Source organism: Caloenas nicobarica, chromosome 12 (genome assembly GCF_036013445.1).
Source record: "Caloenas nicobarica isolate bCalNic1 chromosome 12, bCalNic1.hap1, whole genome shotgun sequence".
NCBI lineage: Eukaryota > Metazoa > Chordata > Aves > Columbiformes > Columbidae > Caloenas > Caloenas nicobarica.
Window position 1 is genome coordinate 20,833,171 of NC_088256.1, and position 14,243 is coordinate 20,847,413.

The 14,243-nt window shown below is 43.5% G+C and overlaps 1 protein-coding gene across 1 annotated transcript in view; it reads right to left on the reverse strand.

Annotated features, from left to right (window-relative positions):
* The window catches only part of TRPC5 (transient receptor potential cation channel subfamily C member 5), a 63,961-nt gene extending 50,804 nt beyond the window's left edge, over positions 1–13,157 (reverse strand). Inside the window, exon 1 of the mRNA XM_065643229.1 lies at positions 12,780–13,157. Within this exon, the coding sequence (XP_065499301.1) occupies positions 12,780–13,157 (378 nt within the window). The remainder of the gene's footprint in view (positions 1–12,779) is intronic.
* Between the last annotated feature and the right edge of the window lie 1,086 nt (positions 13,158–14,243).

Here is a 14,243-nt window from a genome sequence, read left to right on the forward strand (position 1 = left end):
TCTTTTCCATTAACCTCATCACCTGACAGAAGCTGTTAAGCTGAGTCCTTCAGAACCTTATTGTCACTCCTTGCATAGGAGCACGTGCCTTCTCCATATTTCATCTTGGTAATGTTCGCTTAAGAAATTAACACTACCATTAACAACAAGTGATTGAATGCTTGTTGCTAAACTTCATCCTCATAAAGGCAGGCTGCTTACCACTGTGCCGCTGCTTCTCTGAACAATACAGCGGCAAGTGGAAAATCTCATTTATTTAAAAAGGTGGGGGGAAAAACAAGCTTAATTCATTAGAGGAGAAGAAAATGGAGGATTAACTCACATAAATGCACTGTTCAGTATAGCTGAGCTCTCCTCAACCAAACTCGGAGACTAACGTGAATGCCTCTTTTACGGACCATGGAAACTAATATCCAGGTTTAAGCACCAGAAGATTTCAAAGCAAGCTATAGTGTTTCTACAGCATCTGTCATCTATCTAGGCACATAAAAAAAAGGACAACTAGGTGGAAAAAAAAAGCTGTTTGGCAGCAAAGGAACTTGCCAGTCAAGTGCAAAATCCTGAACTCGGAGGAAAGAGCCTGGCTCTGTGTAATGACTATTTGAGGCTGGTTTTCTGTCTCTGCATTTATGCCCCTGTATATTGACAGTCCTGATTATGGTCTGATAACCCCACCAGCCACTGGTTTCCCTCCAGGTTCAGGTGTTTCCATTTACTGATGCTCACAGCTGCAGTCTCCCCAAATAACCCTTCAGTGCTTCAGACCTGAACCGAAAAGACAATATCTACAAAGTAAAGCAAAGCCTAACCACAAAATCCTTTACTTTCTTAGTTTTGTTAATCTCTACTTGTAAACTTCTTGGGTTAGAGACAGCCTAAATATACAACCTGCCTGGCACTGAGAACGCTGCTACTTTTGTTTGACAATAACTAATAACGCTTTTACCTGTTACAGGTGGAACTGCCACATTTTCAAGCCATCTCCGTTCCATAAACTAGCACCTCACCTGGACTGGTGTAATAAATTGTAAGTATAACCTTGACAAACTGTAAACATATTAATCTGCATTATTTTCAGCTGCTATAACTTGATACAACCGTATGTTATAAAACATTCTCCAACTGCCAAAACACTGTTTTACTAAACCAAACAAACTCATGCAACCTCACTGGAAAACTTTAAATGCAATACTTATAGAAATGGGAGCTTAGGTAACTTATTGAGCAAGGATTTCCTATTTCTAGTTTGTTTTTCTGCACACAGTCCTGTGTGAGAAGTGCATGTGCCATCCACAAGCACGGTAACAGGCACGGCCAATTTCTGTCACTCTAAACAGAAGATTTTGTACTACATCAATTCAGCACAAGGCTCAGCAGTCAAAGGGCTTTAGCAGTGGCTGTGATTTTGTTCAGAATTGCAGTCCTGTGGTACTTGTAGCTGCAGCTCTATAAATAGACCATGAGAGACAGAGTCAGTGCTGCCAGACTGCACATCAGCCATGTTACCAGCAAAAGGGGCTTGAAAAAATACATATTGCGACTGGCGTGGCCAATTGAATCCTGCCCCTTCCCTAAACCCATAAACAAATCCTTTTGTTGACAGAACCCCAGGGGCATTTGTTTCTTTATGTGGGACTCTGGAAAAATGTTACATGCGTCTATAAATTTAAGCATTCGTTTTACGTGATGCAGTGGTGCCACTTTCAATGAGAGTATCTTCATCAGAGAAGCCTTGAAAGACAACTTCTATCAGGGTGATGACAGTATCTGTATTAATAGGGAGGTTGTTTTTCCTCTAAAGAGCAATTCATTGAATGAATTGATGTAATTTGGTTAATGAAATATAATGAACAACACAATTGATAACAGAAAAGTAATGTACTTTTGTACTGGTTATGAACAAGTTTGTAACTCTGGCATGAAGCACAAATGGTTGTAGATGTACTTTTGGGCAAGCTCTGCTGTTGCTATTGAAGTATTCCAGTGATTTCAACACACTGTCCCACAATATCCAGCTGAAGAAAAGGCTGCTGCTGGTCCAAAATCTGCAGGGACTTACACACCTGTAAAGACAAATCAAGTCTCTCCCCCTCAGACTGATGCTGCAAAACAGAGAAAATTAGTACCTTTTAGTGCCTTATAGCAAGCCAAACGCTGAAAGAAGACTACTACATGGTACCTATTGACACCGATAAAGGTATCTTTGAATAAAAAATAGCACGATATAATGCATTACTACTGAAATAATGTGAAAAATTAGATTTGTGATACTCGAATAACCAAACTTCTCCCCCTGCAACCAATAAATAAAAGCAAAATACCTTAATTCAAATATATCTGCTCTAGATTCTTCAAGTTTTTATTTGGCTTCTTATCCATGTGTTTAAAAATGGAGGTAGACCCAAGGGATTAGTTTTCAGAGCGAAACTGAAATCCAGTGCATTTGACAGAGGCAGAACTGCATCAGAGCTTGTTGTGTTCAGCCATGTGTTTAGGAAATACAGAAAGATTGATAAAAGATGTCACCATTTGTGCTTGATGCTACATGACTTCTCTTTTGTTGGGGATTAAAAAAGAGGAATTGAGAGAGAAGCCTTCAGAAGGAAAGGATTTTGCAAATATGCATTTAAATGGCCTACGGCAACTTACTCCAGCTAGAGCGCTCTCTGCTCTGAGCCAGCCTCCCTTTCTGAGCTGGGGGGAAATAAGATGAGCACTTGATGATGGACTGAAGAAAGACTGCAGTCAGTGTGGAGTTTATTCTCCAAGTCACAGAGGGATGCTGTCAAAGACTCAGCTTGTGTTTGAACCTCTTATATGTGAATGAAGTGCAGTCTTGAGGTCTGCCCTGAATTTCTGTGTCTTGCTCCAGCTGAGAGCTACTGACTGCAGCAGGGAGAGCGGCTGGAGCGCCTGCCCTTGTTTAGAGACATGAAACCCATGTTGTGCCACGAGCAATTGCACCCTCTCCTGGTTATGGCTCCTCATCTAAGAATGGTTGGGAAGTTCAGTGTAGTCACAACTCAGATGTTATGTCACATAATCACTATGCTATGACCAGCTATCAAATGAACCTTGGTTTTACCATACGCTTGCACAGCTTGGGGCCAGCTGAACGATGGCCAGTTAGAACAAACAAGGGACAAGAGTTTGGGACTGTTACAAATCCAGACATTAAAGAAGCTGCTAAAGTGGCAAAAGTGCCGTCAGTTTGGAAATGAATTTTGTTAAAGAGCTCACTTAATCCAGTCCTGTAAATTTATTAGCTACACTAAAGGCCTTGGAACATCGCTGCATCTTAGATATTTTTTCATTTTATGGATAAGCGTTCCCCTGACCCCAAACGTGCTGAAACCAAGACAGGCCATGGTTAGCTGGAAATCTGCAGGCTCTGTCTTCGAGGTAATCTTCATTTTATTACACCTACTCTTTTTCTAATATTTTCCAGGATTTATTCTGGGAGGGAAGATTTGTCCAGCTTCTTAATTCATTTTATCTGGTCTCTGTATTTTCTGTTCTGACTTAGTGGCAACAAGGACAATATGTGCTAATATAGGCTAATAATCATACTATCCATAGCTTTTTATGTCATCTTTGTACATAAAATATCCCTATTTCCTGTAAAGTATTACTGTGTGCGGATGAGAGATGTTTCATTAAGTTTAGGTGAGGTAATGTGTTGCTAATGGGGCTTGAAAAGGGCTTTTTGCTTGGGAGAGGTGGAGTTGTGTTCCTATTTAATCACATTCCTCTAAAAAAAAAAAAAAAATAGATTTGATCACAAGACAAGATCACAGAGAGGAGCCAGTGACTGCATCTGGTGCCAGCCCAGCGCTGTACGATGCGGCACAAAACGCATCTCGACGCTCACAAAGCAGGAGGCCGCATTTCTCCCCATTTTGTCTCTTAGGCTGCGCTTTTGGCATTGTTATTATACTAACGAAAAAGACAAAGTGGCTTGTGAAAAGACCCCAGAGTTTGCGACAGCAAAGAAATAACTGGTGTCAGGGTCTCGCTTGAGAATAAGATATGTGTGGTTGCGATCTTCCTTTAGTACCACTTAGGCAGTGACTCCCTTTGTTATTTCTAATGCTAGGTAGTTTACAACATCTAGCTAATGAGATGCTCCTCATGCTTCAGAGACTGTCTCTAACTCATCATGTGCCCGAAGAGCACTGGAGCGGAGCACACGAGCCTCTCGCGCTGCCACCAACCTGTGTGCAGAACGATGCTCGTGACCCTGAGCCTCTCGCAGGCTCGGGCGCTTTTCCAGCATGTTCTCCCAAGGCAAGGACGCAGCACAGACCTTGGCTTGCAGTGTTCTCTTGCTGCAACAATCCGGAGATGAGCAGGGAAAATACTGTTCTCAGTCGATGCTTTTTTGATTTCACAGAATCACAGAATGTTAGTGATTGAAAGGGACCTTGAAAGATCATCTAGTACAACCCCTGATGGAGCAGGAACACCCAGATGAGGTTACACAGAAGGTGTCCAGGCGGGTTGGAATGTCTGCAGAGAAGGAGACTCCACAACCTCCCTGGGCAGCCTGGGCCAGGCTCTGGCACCCTCACTGGGAAGAAGTTTCTTCTCATATTTAAGTGGAACCTCTCATTGCCACTTGTCTTATCACTGGTTGTCACCAAGAAGAGCCTGGCTCCATCCTCCTGACACTCCCCCTTTACATATTTATAACCATTAATGAGTCACCCCTCAGTCTCCTCTTCTCCAGCTCCAGAGCCTCAGCTCCTCAGCCTTTCCTCACACGGGAGATGCTCCACTCCCTCCAGCATCTTCGTGGCTGCGCTGGACTCTCTCCAGCAGTTCCCTGTCCTTCTGGAACTGAGGGGCCCAGAACTGGACACAATATTCCAGATGTGGCCTCACCAGGGCAGAGTAGAGGGGCAGGAGAACCTCTCTGACCTACTGAGCACCCCAGGTCCCACTGGCCTTCCTGGCCACAAGGGCCCAGTGCCGGCTCATGGTCACCCTGGTGTCCCCAGGGCCTCCAGGTCCCTTTCCCCTACACTGCTCTCCCTATGCCTCTTGTTGCCACCCAAAGTCAAAGGGACAAACAAGCCATAAAGGTGCCGTTCTACTTTGCAAAGCCCAGCACAGCTTGATTCAACAGCCACATAAGGACTAGGGGACTCCTACTAAACCATCCTCTTTATAGACCCCAGAGCTCTGTTTCGGAGGAGCCTGTAATTTATGTTCAATTTCCCCATACAAAGAAGCTTCCCTTGGAAAATGTGTTTCAGCTATTGCACCAGGCAGCCTCTCCGGCATGTTTGTGTCAGTGGAATCTGGATAGCTGCGTCAAAGCCCCTGCCGGCTTTCAGAAGACATACAGACCACAGGCAAAACCGTGTGGTGGGATGTCAGGCAGCAGCTAATGCCGTAACTGGGGCTTGTGAGCAAAGGGTGCTGAGTAAATTAAGCACGTTCATGGATGCTGGGTAGGTAATGAAATACAGGTTTTTGAGGCTTAACACCTTAATCAACAGATCTGTAGAGAGACCAAAAGTTCACTTGTGTCGGAACACAAACGGGATTTTTTTTTTCCCTACGAATAGTTCGCCACGGGCAGTCCACCCAGCTGAATCCCACGCACACATCACTCCTCACCGAAAATACACTTTACAGAGTGCTGAATGCAGGCAAGTGCTAAGATCACTTCCACAAATTAATAAAGATAATTCCCCGGGAAGCATCTTGTATAACAGCGCATTCCTGACTTCTCCACCTGTCTATATGTTAAATTACCAGCATGACATGTTTGTGCATGCTGTGATGCAGCTCTTTGCTTGATCCCACCAGCTCTCCTAGGAACTAATAACAGATTTTCTGTTGGCCTAGGAGAAGGAACCAGTGACTTATTTGCCCCTGTCATATGTCTTGTAGCTGGTACTGCAGCCTGTGAGCCTAAGCCCTGATGCTACTTGTCGGGTCTATGCCGTATATCACCAGAGCTCTTCATTTTGCCTCATACCTCCTTCTCATAGATTTAAGATTATTTGAGGAAGAAGGTAGTGGGGAGGGAGGAAAGATATTCCCAGTTAAATGTAATCATTAACTGAAGTGGTCTTTGGTTTCTCTGTTGTTTAGTTTAATTAGATGGAATTCATTTCGAAGGCAGCCACCAATGTCAAAGGCACGTTAACTATAGCTGTGAATTATTACTGCATCAATAAAAATAATGAAAAGCTTGGATGCTAGCAGAGCCATTAGGCTTTGGAGCAGTAATAACTAGTTTTCTGTTTTCAGACACAATCTTTCTTCCTTATTGTGCCTTTCAAATATTTTCATACTGAAAACTTGTGGCCAGTTTTTCTCAACTGCTTCTATTCTTTAGAACCTGCTCTTGCTCAGAGTGTATCTAACCAGGTTAAGCCTTCCCTTTTCACTTTGGACCTCTTATATTAGCATGGAAATCACTGCTTTGAGTCACAGCAGAGGGCACAGTACCTGTACTGAGTCACAGCAACCAGCCTGTTACCCTCGCTGTTCCAGCGCTCGACTGCAAGAGCTCCACAAGAGCAGGTTCTGCCTGTAGAGATCCTTGATACAGATGCTCACGTTTCAGCAACCCCTCCCTGAATTAGCTCAGCTTTTTAAGCTCCAGGAGAACGCGCCTACTGCTGGAATGCACTGGTGAACATGGCAGGAGGGATACACAGATTGGCCTGCGCTTCAGGCTTGCTCTGATCACTCTGTTGTGCTTCACACCTCTGTAACGCTCCACGCGTGCTGGCGCCGGCCTTGCCCATGATGTTCCAGAAAAAGACAGTGCATGCACCCAGAATATCTATTACCACCACGTAAGCAAGACGTCTTTGCTCAACCTGTATCTGAGCAATTTCCCCATGTCCATCCTAGGCTTATAGGTTAAGAGCCAGTGCTGCAAGGCTTAGCAATTTGAGCCGGGAAGTCCACAAGTGCCTCATTCCTCTAAAAGAAAGATAAACCTTTCAATAAGGAGACAGGAAAACATTTCTCACAGCTGCAAACCCCAGAGCCGCTGGTCCTGCGCAGAAACCTCTGTGTACTTTGCCTGCAGGTGAGACAGATCCACAGTAACCACGTCAGCCAGGGCGTAAGGAACACCAGCTGCTTCTAAAACTCCTCTCTTTCAATTAATAATTGCCTGCAGAATCTAGCTTTTATGTCATATCTGACAAGTGATCCGCTTCCTTTGACTTAAAATGTCCTGTCGGTGACAGCATAGGGCTGACAACGTCGGCAATGAGCTTGTGCGGCTAACGAGTATCAGCAAGTCTGCAAAAATCAAGGGCCGTCAGTGGCAAGAGCTAAACTTTGCACTGGACTCTGCATACAGGACAAAGAAGCCTATGCAAGTAGGAAAATTAAGCTAAACCACATTCAGTCAAGAAGGTTACTGGACTTGGGCAAGAATAAATTGGTTTAATGCAACGTACAATGTCTGGTACACAAAAGATTGTCCCTAGGCTGTTGATCTATGATACCTACACAAAAATTAAGGCAGATTTTCATTCATCAGCTCATCTGAGAGAGGATTTTTGAGGTCACATTTTCAGTTTGCTAATACTATCAGGTGCAGCAACCTTCCACCAGCAGGTATCTGAGCAACTAAGACCGAAAACTTGCCTTTTATTCTCTACAGTTTCCTCTTTACAACCATATTCTTCCTGAGCTTATTTCTGTAAAGCTCCTTTTTTTGGAAGACATATGGATGGGTATCTGAGATCTCATTGGTTCAGGAGGCCTTTGGACCATTGAAACAAACTGCATCACAGTCTGAAATACCGAGATCCTTTTTCTTTTTAATTCTCATTATTGAGGAGTTGCGTGTGTAGTCCCATCTGTGAAACAGATCAGTTTGGAGCCATCTGCCACCAGCAAAGTGCTAATTTTGGCAGATACCAGAGAGATGCTAGTATCATCCTTATGTAAACATTTGATGTCAGCTCTGATTGTTGTGAAGAATACAGCTTCCCGTAAAGGTGCTTATGGCTACAGCAGGAACGTGTAGTAGTTCAGAGGACTGATTCCAGCTTCTTAAAGAACAGAGGGAGCGCTCAGCAGTCGGCCCAGACCGTGTCGGTGGAGAACTGGGACCACCGCACAGGATTCACACAAGAAGCTACTAAGAAAAGGCCTCTGAAGGCCTCATCTGGAGTCTAAGGGAAGAGTTGTCCTGATTTCAGTGGGCTTCAAAATGTCTGGAAATACAACTGTTACTGATGATAAATTGACAATGAATCAAATGCGTAGAACAACGTGAATCCTCAGACATGTATTTCCTGCTCTTTGCTGGTGCGGTTTAGGTGCAGACTCCAGCCTGGCTGAAAACATAACCCACTGCATTGACGTTTGTATAGTAAAAAGAAAAAATGCTGATACGACTATTAAGAAAAAAAAAAAAAAGCAAAAACTCAAAGATCAAATAGGCTGGGAGACCAAAGATTTTACTGCAAAAGATAATTTGTTCAACAGGCTCCATATACACATTCCCTTGCTCCTATGGTAATATTGAATCAAAAAAATAAAAAAGTAATTTCAAGTTCCCTGTTAATTCCAACCCCATAGAACCACAGCCAGATCTCTGGTTTTGACGTGCTCCTATAGAGCAGTACAAAACCTCTTCTTTTGCCATTGTTTGTATTGGACCTGTCCTGTGCACAGACAATTCTGCAGTTTAACATTCCTACCCCAAAAGAGATGAGCCACCTGACTCAATAAGCCTGGGCCAAAGTCAATACTGCATCTGTGTGTCCTGATTTTCACTGTCCCTAACCTAGCCCTGCTCTTTCTGACAATTATACAGTGCTTTGTTGTCTTATTTATTCAAATAACATGACACCCGTGTGGAAAACCTGAATACGGATTGCCAGGCCAAGCAGTCTCAGTACGTGTACACTGTTATTTGGCCGCTACGCAGTACAAGATCAGCCTCTTCACTGTCCTGAAGAGCAACAATAGCTATCAAAGCACCAGATGAGGCTCACTTGTATTTCCTGGAGAATCCATATCCACCGACTGCAAATCTCCACAGGAAAAACAACACTTGCATACCATTCAGGTTCCATGAATATTAGTTTGTTTTGTTGTTCCTCTTAATATTCATGAATAGACTGCTTTCTCTGCAAATGTCTGTCATCTGTTTGGGGAAAACCAAACTATCCTATGATTTAAGTGACCAATCAGCAAAACCAAGTGACTGGCCAAAGCAAACTACGGTTTAAAAAATAAGCTCGGAGGACGGATTTGAGTAAATTATGTAACAAGTGAACTTGTAAAAAACCCACAGAACTAGAAGAGCTCTTGTGTTACTTAATCTATTTTGAGTAGATAATTGAATATTCCTTTATTTCCCTGAGAATTCGGCTCATGGTGCTGTGCCAGGCCCAGCCCACGTCCCAGCAGCGCCACGTGCACCAGATGCACACCCGCATCTTCCCTCGCGCCCTGGACCACACCTGCACACCCACCGTGAAAAAAAATCAGAGATGTCAGGACCGGGCAGAACCGATTTGAGGAGAAATGCCGAGTTCTTAAAATAGCCTGTGAACCTTGCTTGGAGGTAAACCTGAAAGGGAATATATCTACGTGAACACATCACTGCTCAGCGCAATCATCTATCATGTGCTTTGCAGCAGCTTTTAGAGAGAGGTGGATCATGCTCCTGGCTCTCACCTGTTCCACGTGTAAACAGAGTAATTTCTTGCTCTCCCGAGACACCCTGTGCACGCACGGCTGCAGTGCGGGAGAAGCATGTTGTTATAGTTACTGGCTATGACTTACCCCTGCCATGGTCGTGGCATTTGCAGTAAATAGCACTAAACCAGCAGTCTAGCAAAAGTCTGCAGAACAATGCCTGCCTGTGTTCGCTTAATAACAGGACACGAGCATCTCTGCCGCCAGAGCTCTTCAGCCATTTCGCCCTGTCCCTTACATCACGAATGAGACCCTGATTCTCTTAACGTAAGGAACACAACAAAGGTCACTTCTTATATTTGAAAGTTTTTTTACTTTTGCTCCCTGAAAAGGTCATCATCCAGGCGAAAAGCAGAGCTCTTCCCCTTGGGCAGCTCTCAAGAGACAGGTATGGAGCGCCCAGGACACATCACCTCTTAGAGACGCTGTGGCTGGCGAGCGAAACTGCTTTGCAGGTCAGGTCTGTAACAATTAACTGAGCTGACGTGAACAGCCACAAACAGGAACAGCTCTTCATGCCTGGCAGTCAGAGACACAGACTGTGGTGTAGAGTCAAATAACCACCTCACAGGCAGACAGCAGGAAAATGGGAACTAACAGGTTTCCACAGACCCTGGACTCAGATGAACGAAGGCAACATACTGGACATTGAAGAGAGAGCGCTCCTTTGCCTGGAGTCCAGCAAAGGAAAATAGCCCCTAATTGGAAACAGGCTGCTACAAGTGAGTCAAAGAGCTGTTTTCACACAGGTTTGTTCAGGCAAACTGAACCTTCTGTACATTTAATTAATAGATCACACTAAACTTCATATAAAAGTCCTGTAGCACTATCTTACGAATTTCTCAGCCAAACAGAAACTGTTCCATGAAGTGTGAATTTGTGTTACTACTCAACCAAAAAAGCAGGTTTTCTATATGTTTTAGACCATCTAAGTAGCTGCTTGGGACAAAGCTGTGCTGATCTGATTTATCAGGTGCTTTTTGTGAAAGCAATTAGGTATGGGATTCCCAAAGGACTTTCTGAGAAAGGGTCCAGCAAAGATAATTACTGAATGTATATCGATACTGCTGTTGGAATTAGCATCAGGAACTTGTGTTCAAAAATCCCTCCTGTGTTAGCTTTGTGTTTTGAGAAGCTACCTAACTTTGACCCAGCTTTGCTTAACTAAGCACTTCTTTCCAATTAATGTTGTATTTCTATACGCGAAATAAACCTAAGTTACCATCACTGCATGAACTATCAGTGAAACTGCTGAAATGGAAGTGCAGTCCTGCAGCTCTCTACCAGCAAACACTGCCTGCAGTCTACATGAGAGCTGAACCACAGCTGGGGAAGTTAATCCTAGTCTGCACATAGGATTTGCATCAAGGCAGTACTAGTCTAAAACGTACTGACGAAATCTGGTCTTGTAACAAACCTTGTAAATAAAGCCAAAACTGGCACCGCATCTCTTCTCCCACACACGTGTTCTCCTTCAAGTTGTAAACTTGACAGCTGATGCAAACCTAGCTACAGAAGGACAGCTGAACATTGGCATAGAGATAAAGAAGAATGAAAGAGACCTACTGTGAAATGTGTCACTGAACTAGAGATGTTGGAGCTGAATTTCAGCTGCCGTAAATCAATGTTATTTCATGGACCTCTGTCCACTTAAGCCAGTAATGCTGTGAATTTGAGTGGACACAAGTTTTGGTATTCAAGAGATCTTGCAGAAATCCACGTGAATCCCATCACTTGCTTTCCATGACATTTCAGGAGAAACTTGTCATTAACCTGCAGTGATTGCTGGCAGTTCCTCATGATACTGAAAAAACTTCTACTTTCTGTCTTGTTGGTCTACAGCATGGTCAATCTTTCTAGAAGACCAAGAAAAAAATGGCTCAACCTGCATCTGTGATCCATATTTTGCTGCTTATATTTTGTCAGACTAAAACCTGGTACTAGCATTCCAAGTTTTAGGTTTGATAAAAGAGATTCCTAATCTCTCTAGTGCTTAAACCACACATTAGAATCACATTGCTATAGCATGCAGAACGCTGCCGTTCCTAAGTATTAAGCCGAGCACTCCTGAATGTTGTCAGGGTTGATCCTTATTGTTTGCTTTGGCTACGTAAAATTACTATTGAAAAACTATGTACTAAAGGGCCTATCCCTTGAAAACTTGTTATTCTATGATCGACTGGTATCAGTAATTTTCTTCTTTCACACACAGAAGGATGTGTTCAAGCAGACTTCAAAATGAGGCTTGACATATAAGGATTATCCAGTTTTGAATGTTCCTTTCTAAGCAGTGAACATGCGAAAATTGTCAGTGGTCAGTAATGTATATAAACTATTCTAGTTATTGGCAGTAGCGCTTGCAAATGAAAAGAAGGAAAAGAAAAAAAAAAAAAAGAAAAGTTAGGGACAGTGTGATATGTGATAGTTAAAGTGACAGGATTCACACTGTGGTTTTCCACAAAGATCCTTCTGTAACTTACTGATGGTTTTGTAGCTAAGGATCCTTCCTCCAAGGCATATACAGCAGCTTAGCTCATGCTGTTACGTTATGTACTGCTCTGCATTTCTGAAGTAGAGCTCTCTGGAGATGGAGACCAAGACGATATGTCTGTACTACGGCTAAGTACTGAAACCTAGCAGACTGCTTGCTTGCTTACCGTTATTTATAAGCTCATGTGTTTTCAGGATTTACTTATGAAAAGCAATTCCACTCAATATCAGTAGAACAGCATGGCAATAGTTCACATATATAGATTGTAATATATTTTCAGACAGCCCCAAATTCCTTTACAAAGTGTGCGTGTATAAATCAACCTACAAATCAGTATGTTCACAAACACTGTAAGACTGAAAAGAACACTGAGTGAAATCAAAAATGCTGAGTTATTTAATTCGGGCAGAATATGTTTGCTCAGACTGGAACGTTAGCATCCAAACAGGACTGCCCACGTCTGCTCTGGGGATTTAAAGCAATGGATCTGCATTAAGGACTGACTTTGTTTTATGCACAACACCTCTCTGCGCAGTACTGCTTTCCTAATGCAGGATAACGGCATAAAACTGAACTGGAACACTCAACTAACCTGTTTTTCACCACTCGGCTTCCTGTAATTCAGCAGCAGCTCCACAGCTCCCACCACCTCTTTCCGTATTGCATACAGCAGAGCATCTCCCACATACACACTGTGGCTCAAAAGCAACTCCATGATCTCCAGGTTTTCGTTCTCTATGGCTATTAAAAGGGCACTGCGACCAAGAGGATCCATACAGTTAATGTTGATGTTGTAGTAGATCTCTGCCTCTTGCAAGGCATGTTTCACGCTGGCATAGTCCCCCTTCTCCACAGCGCTGAGGTAGGCCTTCTCCTCCGCCGAGAGCTCTGCCTCCGCTCGCACGATCTGCAACGGGATCCGGTCTCTGTACGGTGAATAGTTTACCTTTTTGTAGTATAGCTGGGCCATTGTTCATAGTGACCGGGCAGCCTACGGGGGAAGAAGAAGCACGCCTTAAGTGACAAAACAGACGAACAACCCCTTTTTGCTCCTCGCAGGGGACAAATTTCCAAAGGTCCATTGCAGTAAAAGTTTCCGATCCCTTTTTAAGCTGTTTTATTCTCAACACGGTGACTGTCACACCCCCAGAGCAACCCCACATTCAAAGGCCATCTGAAAAAATAAAGGTTACGCTACTGCTCAGAAGAGGTACGCAGAATGAGAGACACTCAGTGTATTTTTAAATTTGGTTTAAACACTATGCCATGATCTTGTTATTTATGGATAACCTATCACATGTGCAAATAGGTGGATTTCTCATCTTTGCTTTACTTCCCGCTCAGTGTTTCTTCAGTTCCCTCCTTTTTCACCGCCAAGACAGGTCCTCATCATCTTTGCACCAATAGTGACGGGAGATGCTGATTTACACCCTCCTATTCACAGTAATAAGATCTATTTTGATCATTTTTGCTGTTCCTTCTCTGCTTCCAGCTCTTAAAATAGGTTTATATTTTCCCCTAATGTTTAGTCTTTGACTAGGTCACAGTTTTAGTTTTAAAGCTTACATGTTTTTAAACATATTTTCTCACTCTCCTCACTTATAAACAGGACCTAAAGATAGGTTGATGTAGGAAGCCAGCACCCTTGCTCTCCAGAGGCAGTGATGTTGTTTATGGTCCAGGAAAATGAGAAGTGAATCCTGCCCTGGAACAAGTGTAGCGAACGGAACGAATTACTGTTCTTTCCCATAGCTCAAAGAGCTTGGCAGGTGGCTGGACAGGTATTCACACGCAAGGAAAAAAGGAGCTATGCGTATATACCTCTGCTTGGCATTGATAAACCTCACCAAATCAGGACCAGGGGACATCAGCAGCTATAACTAATTGATGACGTACTCCATCTCCTTGCCCAGAGCTCAATGGTTTCCTGCAGCAAATTAGCCAGTGTTTTGTTCCACTTTAGTGCCTTATCCAGGGGAAAAAGGAGGTTTTGAGAAAGAGGTAATGAGCAGGATCTTGTGGCTCAGATGCCGAACGGGGAGCGAGACGCCACGGG